This window comes from Branchiostoma floridae, chromosome 6, assembly GCF_000003815.2.
Source record: "Branchiostoma floridae strain S238N-H82 chromosome 6, Bfl_VNyyK, whole genome shotgun sequence".
NCBI classification, from domain to species: Eukaryota; Metazoa; Chordata; class Leptocardii; order Amphioxiformes; family Branchiostomatidae; genus Branchiostoma; species Branchiostoma floridae.
Window position 1 is genome coordinate 12,316,973 of NC_049984.1, and position 9,260 is coordinate 12,326,232.

Below are 9,260 nucleotides of genomic sequence, written 5' to 3' on the forward strand. Positions count from 1 at the left end.
GATTACAGAAGTACTGTTGGAGTATGACATACCACACAATTGTCTTAGATAGGAAATACACATTTTCCTTTTTATAACACACGAAAAATACCTTTAGAGACAATAAGCTTGTTTTATCAATAGCCATGCGCTCGCAGTGTGTAGAGGCAAAGTTCTAACTGCTTCAAGAGCGCTTGCAAAGGCTCCCGATACAATTCACAACTTTCCGATATAAATTATACAACTGGTAATCGAATGCACACAGCAGTTCTTTGAAACTGCCGTAGACACACACACACACGTACGCTCTCACACACAGATATATGCGCACGCGCACAAAAACTCACGCACGCACGCACACGTACACTCTCTCACAGACAGAACAACTTTGTTGTTGTCTGCTGTCACTACTGGTAGCGACGATACTGATGTTATCTTTATTCATTAACATGGCACAACTGTAACATAACATATAAAAAACTAAATACCTGTACAGATGTGAATGATAAATAAGTACAAAAATAATTTATGCAAAAATTACAAATATACACAATGTACAATTGTCTCTATAGCATACATACGGTAGTTTCTATGTACTTGCTAGGTATGTGTTGAAAAATCATATATGTACGTACACATACAAGTTATTGGTGCAATTTAATATATGACCGCTGTATGAACGATATAAGAACCTTGCTTGTCACAGCAAATAAACAATACAAAAAGTGACAAACAAAACCTTGCAAATCACAACAAACTGGCTGAACAAACCGAAGTAGTAGCCTTAACATGCTAACGCCAAGTAAATTCTTATCAGTAACTTTTTTTTGTACTTTCTGAACCTGACACTAACCAATAAGCTTTCAACGTTCATTGATCTAATATGCACTGATACAAGAGTATGCATCAAACTGTGCACCAAAAAGTCACTGAAAACAAACAAACTTTAACAAACTTCCACCAAAACTACTTTCTACACATCTTAAACCTTTACCCTTTATACTTCTAGCTTTTTTTCAAGCAAAACTAACTTCTACAATAACAAAAAGATAAGGAAAAACTTTTTTCACAAACTGCAAAAGTACTACTTCTATACGCTGAAGCTCTTGCAACTATCTCAAACTTTTGTTACTTCTACATTCATCATCATTCTACATTCTTCTTCTTGTTCCACTGCCGCTCCTTGCCTTGTCACTGTCCGGTCATCATCGCATTTAAAACCTCAAGATCACAAATGTCTCTTCTGCATCTGTCCAAATCCTTGCGATGCTGACAATATTGTCTGGTCCACAAGATGTCAAATATCTCTTTTGCATCTTTACCAATCTTCACAATACCACTGTCTGGTCTCCATTTCATCTGACCTCCACGTTTCCAACATCGTTCTGCATCTTCTTTCCAGGTCAATCCAGGTCATCCTTTCACAAAACTGACTGACTGCAAAGCTGTGTGAATGCTGTGTGTGTGGTGTTGTTCTCCTGCAGTTCTGAGCTCAGCAGATTCTGTGGTGCATATGGATGGCTCTTGTATTAGCGCTCCTGGCAGCCTACCCGACTGACTGTGGGCCAAATAAAGCACACGGGCAGCGAAAGATGATGTATCACAGGCTAGGATTGCTCCCATCTGTGTACGCTGAACACAGAGCTGGAGGAGATGACGATTACTCCTAGCCCGGCTAAAAGAGCGCTCCTGACAGCCTATCCGACTAACCAACTGAAGGCTAAATACAGCTGACGGGCAGCGAGAGATGTGTGTTACACCAGTTAGTATGCATGGCTCCCATCTGTGTTTGTTGAACACAGAGCTGGAAGTGATGACACTTGCCAAGCTGTGGCTGCAGGTTATACTGAGCTGCTGAGCTGGCAGGTGCAGTCCCCTTCTGACCAGGAAGGAAGCAGACGGATGTTAGGTGCAGGTGCAGACGAGGAGATGGTTACGTGTGGTCTCGTTCTCGAGGAGGCTGGGCTGACAGTGGCAATCTCTGCTGTACCTCCTATCAACAAAATCAAACATCTATATTGTCAATTGAATTACTACTCAAACCATGCATACAAAGAAGCAAAAAACAGAGCTGGCAAAGAAGCAATTACTTACTTTAAAATATTCAAGTTGTAAGTATATTTTAGGCAGCTACTTTGACAGTCTATGCTCAGTGTAGTAGCAGCAAAGTAACTGTGTGGTGTACACATGTAACAGACTGCTATATACATGCACCCACAAAAGAAGACAACACTATGAGGCTTGAGAGTGTCAGAGTAACAAAACAGTTGATAGATACAAACAAACAAAATAGACAAAGAAAGAGACTGTTTAAAACATGTCTCAAACATATTGAAGATTATTTGTAGACATAATACATTCGTATGATACATATGATACATACAAGTTGCAAGCTCAGAACGTCTAGGCCCTAAAATCGGTTTGCAAGGTAAAATGTCAACTTTCCAGCAAAGCACACCAAAATTAAAGTTAGCATTCTTTTGACATAAGAAAACTTAAGGTGTAATATTAAAGACACTCATGACGTACCTGAACAAGCCTCTGCCAGAAGGCCCTCTCCCCCTCCCTCCTCTGTGGTTGTGGTACTTGTTTCTCCTCTCTCAGCAGGAGAGCTCTCAGCTCATCACTGTCCATGATCACCACTGGGTCTATCTTGTGAGCATTGATGAGGCCAACAAGGTACTCAATGTAGTGGAGTCTTGGGAAAGATAAAAAAACAAGCATGTTACATTCTAATTTAGTTTCCTCACTGCCCATACCATGGAATATAACAGAATACCATGTACGTCACTGATGTCACTGACCATATACATGTACAAACTTTATGTATGCTGTACATTATCTTCGTATGGCAGTTTATCAATATCACAAAAACAGCTTGATGCATTGTAATATTATTATGTGCAAGCATACTCTCAATCCTTTCTTTTCTCTTCCAAGACACAAGACCAAGATCGTAGTTAACTAATCAAATCTTTTGTCACATAGAGAAATACAGAGTTTACATTTGCTATCAATGAACCATAAAATGATCTTGTTTCAAGAAGGCCATGTGTAAGTATTGCTTAGTTTCTGGGAGATGGTTGACATATCAACATTACCTGCAGAGTCCAGCATATCCAGCAGGGGCGTCCAGGCCACAGAAGTCATCTCGGAGGCCATCGTTCGTTTCCTTTTGTTCCATGACCTTGCACCTGCTTCCGCCTGAAAGAACAACAAATGACACTTATAAACATGACGGCACAGAGATTTCCTCCACCCAAGTAACATAAGTAGGCAATTTTATCTTAAGAGAGAAGCCTCTTCTACTCATTTATGCAAATAAGGTACTCATTTCCATGATTCTTATTCAACGATGTTCACCTTTTCGTAACTGCCTAAAGTTTGATTTCCCTTCCCAAGATATAAGTATGTGTAATCTCATAAAGCAGTACCTCTGTGTTTCACAAGGTGGCAATGCAGACCCATAACCTCCTAATAGGCTTTAACATTATACTGCAAGTTACATAAACTGGGGAAAATGATGAAAAATTGTCCTACAAGTTGCAATGAATTTCAATCTTTTGGTATTCTGATATGTCTCGACAATTTTCCACTCATTTCAAACATCACCTTGCCCCCCCCCCCCCCATATCTGCATTGGCATATTCTTGGCTTGCAAGCAAATCTGGGTGATGCCTAGCTTCTCAGTTATTTGACACCATTGTCAAGCATGACCCCTAAGTTGCAGCATTCATTCTATACACATAAATATCCTGTACGTACTTACACAGTGACGCACATCCCAAAGTAAACTAAACTAACACATTTTCTATTTTATTTGTAATATCTTTTGAGCATTCTGCAAATATCCCATTAAAATATTTATTAAATCAACGTCACAATTCTAGATAGAAAGGGCCTGTTTGCAATTGATAAGTTTCTTGCTCAGTTGTTAATCATTACTAACTACTGTATACGTGTCACACATTAGTTGTGGAGGTTTTGACTAGTGACAATAGGCATGTCGTGACAGGAATTGTGTATACAAGGATGTGGTTCAGCTATACTAATACATTGTACACTTAAAAGTCCCACCCAGTGTGAGGGTTAGTCATATCTGACCAGAGGGTAGAACTTTCCAGAACTATTCTGCTTAAAACTGGTGTTTGGATAGTTTTCTGTTTGCAACTTTTTATCTAACCTTTCTGACACCATAAATCACCATATTTAACTCTTTCAACAATTGAAAATTTACATGGTATCAATAATTATTGATGTTACAGTACGAAAACTAAATATGCATCACATTAGTCTACTTACATGCTGTGATCACATGGCTGTGGTATCACATATCATAATACTAAATGATCAATAGGTCCAAAAATATGTTAGCAAAGGAGAGCTCATGATCATCACAAGACCATGAAGAAACTACTATCAACTACAATCAATCCAGCTCCAGCACTGCTCCCATCGATCAGAACTGCGCCCCGCTAACTTGCACAGTAATGAAATTAAGGCTTACATTGTTAAATTTTGACAATGGTTTCAACTACTGGACCATTTGTATACATGATCTAGTTATTCTGGAATGCAAATCCATCCTAAACCAGGCTAAAAGCTCTCAATACATCTTACATCTGCGATAGCTCACACGTTATTCACACCTGTCGGAAGTGAAGGAACGTACAAACTCATTCTCTTTGTTTACCCTTGCTGATAAACGTGGGCATAACCATGGCAAGAAAGTTGGCGGCTCCTTTGTCGGTAACTTAAAAGACTTAAATGAAGGGAGTACAACTTATACTAAAAAGATAAAGACAAAATTTGTGTCACAAAACTTTTGCATCACAGGAAGGTATCTCTGATCTTAACCTCAGTATTTCTGAAATGATGTTACTGGCACCATCAATCCATTGCAAAAGAAGCAATATCAAATGAGGGCAATATTTCCAAGCAACAATACAACTTGACTTTACCAGGCATTTACACTTGAGTGGCAGAAAGCAAACACAGTGCTTTCAAAGCGGCACCTTAGAAGGCAATGTGTTAACTCCACAAAGAAAAGATCTATAGAAAAGCTGACTTCCCATCCAGTTCAACAGGGAATGTCCCACAGAAACCAAGGAGCTTCTATCCTTGCAGAAACCGAGGAAGAAGATTTAATGATCATTCTACTCTGCCTCTTTCAAACATTGAACTTACTGTGATGAATGTACATGTAAGTTGAGAAAAAGAGGAACAGAAACTGTGACCTTATAACATAAAAGCATTCAGTGATTAAACAAAGCACTTCCTCTTTTTCTTTACAGACAGGTCAACAACCTGGGAACAGCCTTCTATTATACAGTGTTTTCTATAAACACTAGGGTCTGGAATGTTGACATGTGCACACAATATTTGAAATATATATCAGTGTCAAGATGGAGTCCTGTATGTTTATGACATGTGTGAATATAAAGCTATAAAGCAGTAATGAATATACCTGCTTCATTGTCTTCAGCAGTTTGGGCAGCAGCTGCTGGTGGTTCAGTATCATAGTCAATTCCATTGTCCTGTTGTAACAAATACATTCCATATGTGAAGTCAACATTGTATATACTATAAGTAGAAATGGCATGTGTTTCATACATCAGTGGATTCTGTCAAAGCCACCTGTCACCCGTCACCATTATTGACAGGTGATAGAAACATGGTCTAGACAAGCATTATGCAAAATGCTCCCTCTCCGTAATGAGTATGGCATTTGAACACACAGACCACTGCCTGTGGACTAGTTCCCCGCTGTAGAGACTGCAAAATTTGTGTGGCCCAAGGCTACAGAAATGGAGATGGGTACCACCCAATGCACCATTTAGTACAGGAAGGACTTTACAATACAGCTTGAAATAGAGCACATTATTTTGAAGTCACAGACCAATGGCATATGCACAAGGTGTTTCTTTGAATATTTGTGAGTGTAAATATGATATATGGAAGTCTCATGTTACATGTAACATATATATATAACTGAGGAATAACAAAACTTGGACGAAGCTTCAAACGTCACACATTTGTAAGTGTAATGCCAAACTATTCACAAACAACTCACCAGTCAAAGAGGTCAACCTAAGTCAACAACATACAATGGAGCTGTCTATCTAGTAGATTGTAACCATGGTGTACTCACTTACCACACTAGGTTAAATGTCAAACTAAAATTAGCGTACAAACAGCAAAACTATAGGTGATAGAACTGAATACTCAATATGTGATGATTTAGTTTACAGCATAGAATAAATTGAACTTCTCATATTATTTTAATCAAAGTCAAAGCAATAGTAATGGTTTTTGCGCATATTTGATTAAATCAAATCTATCAAGTCTATAACTAGTTAAGGTACTTGCTTTTTCACCATTTGTACACTGTTCTTTCCTAAGCAAAGTGTCTCTTTGTAGTTGAGGACCTCACCTGTAACAACCTTTGCAGCTGTATAGGATCCCTGTCCCTCATGTAGAAGAGACAGTCTCTGGGGTGGTGGGCATGGAGACCCTTCCTCGCACAGGATGCAAATCTTGTACAGTTCTGAAAGCACAGAATTATGCAACCAGCTGTTACAACAGTGCCAAATGATATAGGAAATGCATAGACTAGTGCTGTACAATGTAGGACATATACATGTATATATGTGAAAATCTTAAATGACTTGACTTATAGGTTTATAAAACATATAATGACTTGTACAATGTAACGTTGCATTCTGTATAATTACAATATTTGATGCGTGATGCATTTAAGTTTTACATTGCATTTGTTAGATCGCTTCGGTTGAAATAAACAAACAAAAGATAAAAAATAAGATAATCCTGACCTACAAATCCCATACTGTAACCAGAAACACAACAATTTTTTGTTTGGCCCCACTGTTATGCTACCCAAATTCTATACGATACTGTAACTAGAAACACAACATTTTTTGCTTGACCCCACTGTTATGCTACCCAACTGTTATGCTACATGACACTACCATTAAGCTATGCGACAACGCCCTTCTGTTATGCTACGCACCACGACTGACAATGTGATGCTAATACATGACTCATGATCACAATACTTGGTGTTGCTTTGCTTAGTTTGACCATGGCATTAAAGTTGAAGCTCATGTGAAGGTAAGCATAGTGCCTGAAAGATATTCCATTAGGAGCTGTCATTAAGCTTCAATGATCAAAAGACAAGATGTCAAATCTGTTTGCACATGTAGTAGGTTCAGGTCATCTTTGATAAGCTGGTCATTAATTTATCCCATTAATCACACAAGCCAGAAATGCAGAATGTATTAACTATTATTAGGTAGTCAGCGATCTTTTATCTTTTGAACAAATAGATATTTGCTTCATGTGTGCATACTTGATATATTGACATCAACTGTTTTCCTATTGGCTGAGATAATGGGTTTGAAAGCTTCACTAGTTACCACGTCAACACAAACCAGAATGTCTGAATACGTGAAGCATGTTTAAACTACATCTTAATTGTATAATTCTACTTACATGTCTAAACGTGTTGTAGCATCCAGAACAGAACTCATGTTTGCACTGTACACACTTGAAATGCATACAACCACCTTTGGCAAGAGCATATCTGAACTTGCAATTTGGGCAATCTGAAAAAAAAAGAAAAGAGGAAAGTTCAATTAACACTGAACTTTTGTATCTTCAATCTCTTTTCAAGCATTACAGAACAGTGAAGTGTCACAATGTCCATTATAATGGTTGCTATGAGGAGGGAACATAATAGACTGATCTGACTGTCCATCATGATTAGCAGTTCAACCAATGAAAGAATGGCAATTAATGGTTTGACCAATGAAAGAGTAGCTGCATGTCTGTCAATATTTGCAATTTTATGGTTTTATTTTGCATTTCTCTGTTTTAAAGGAGGTGGGCATCCCTATGGAATCAGTCTATACAGAGCTGTTCTTACCAATGACATACCATATATCCTAGAGGTGTGATGCCTTACATTTTTGGATGAAAGGTAAACATGACAGTTCTTACCAATTCCACAGTCATTCAGAATGGCTGCCAACCCTGCAGCTTGGAACTCTGGGTCATTTAATTCCTTCCATTCTTGGAACTGTTCACAGGTGACGTTTTCATGCTGATCTTCCCACTATGAAAAAAGTTTATATAAAAAAAAAAGAAAATGAATTGGTGGCATTTGTCAATGCAAGGTTTCTTTCGCTTTACACAACAAGGGATAGAGCATTGTAATCGTTGTAATCCCTTTTGAATTACATTGTGTGATAACGATTCTTTTCTAAGGGCCCCTACAAGATGACATGAACTTTGTACTAACAATGCACGATACAGACCAATTCAGTTTTCCAAATAAGAAGCAACAAAAGCCATTAGACAGAACTTACTGGCTTCTTGCACTTATAGCATGTAGATCTGCCACAGTCAGCACAGAGCATTCTCAGTCTCTGCTCAGGCTGATCATTGATCATTCCTGATGAACACTGCAAGGGAGAACAAAACAACCAAAAAAGTTTATCTGATGAACCTAAATAATTCATGCAAGTTTTGATGTTTATATCTTAAATTATGTATTACAATCTTTGTCTCGTAAGTTAAACTTTGTTGGATGGCTCTTTATAATTCATCATACTCACTGTAAAAATATTTCAAAAAGACTGAGGACTGACAGAATAATAAGAGAATTTGTACATGTGCTACTTTTGAGGGTATCCCTACATCATGTACAATGTACTTACATTTGAACACCATCTGAAGTTAGGCAGTCTCATCAGGGTTCTGTCACGTAACTTTTGTTGGAAGAGTTCATGGACATCGTCATCCAAAATGTTCTTTAGCTAAAGAGACAATAAAAAGTTGAAGATTTCATAAATCCATAAAATAGTTATTGTGAATTTCTTGCCATAGCCCTATTCTTATAATGTACTAAAAACATGTCACAAGCCACCTGGGTGTCCTAAATTGAATTGACCTTATTGGTCAGATACTGGCCTTCACTTGAGTATTGATTATCTGCACCACCTTAATCAATCATTGACTCCTGGAAACTATTCGTATAAAGTGTTAACAGATGGTGTTAGAACAGGTTCGATGACAGATGTCAATCATTACTTACCATGATATCTAGAAGGTTGAAAAACTCAGATTCTGCATCTTCATCATCGTCTAAGTCAGGCTGACTGCAGACAGGACAGATCATGTCCTTGATGTTCTTGTCCCTGATGGTGATGGTGAAGTATTGTTTCATACAGGAGACACAGACCTCACAGCTGCAGTGGGTC

The 9,260-nt window shown here is 38.1% G+C and overlaps 1 protein-coding gene across 1 annotated transcript in view; it reads right to left on the bottom strand.

The window, feature by feature from the left end:
- Positions 1 to 366: 366 nt before the first annotated feature.
- Positions 367 to 9,260, bottom strand: part of LOC118418100 (E3 ubiquitin-protein ligase RNF31-like) — a 19,696-nt gene continuing 10,802 nt past the window's right edge. Inside the window, exons 11-20 of the mRNA XM_035823930.1 lie at positions 9,095 to 9,259; positions 8,718 to 8,816; positions 8,367 to 8,462; positions 7,999 to 8,113; positions 7,492 to 7,604; positions 6,413 to 6,526; positions 5,447 to 5,516; positions 3,081 to 3,183; positions 2,509 to 2,677; positions 367 to 1,972 (exon numbers count right to left, since the gene is read on the bottom strand). Coding sequence (XP_035679823.1) covers positions 1,913 to 1,972; positions 2,509 to 2,677; positions 3,081 to 3,183; positions 5,447 to 5,516; positions 6,413 to 6,526; positions 7,492 to 7,604; positions 7,999 to 8,113; positions 8,367 to 8,462; positions 8,718 to 8,816; positions 9,095 to 9,259 — 1,104 coding nt within the window. The 3' untranslated portion in view covers positions 367 to 1,912. The remainder of the gene's footprint in view (positions 1,973 to 2,508; positions 2,678 to 3,080; positions 3,184 to 5,446; positions 5,517 to 6,412; positions 6,527 to 7,491; positions 7,605 to 7,998; positions 8,114 to 8,366; positions 8,463 to 8,717; positions 8,817 to 9,094; position 9,260) is intronic.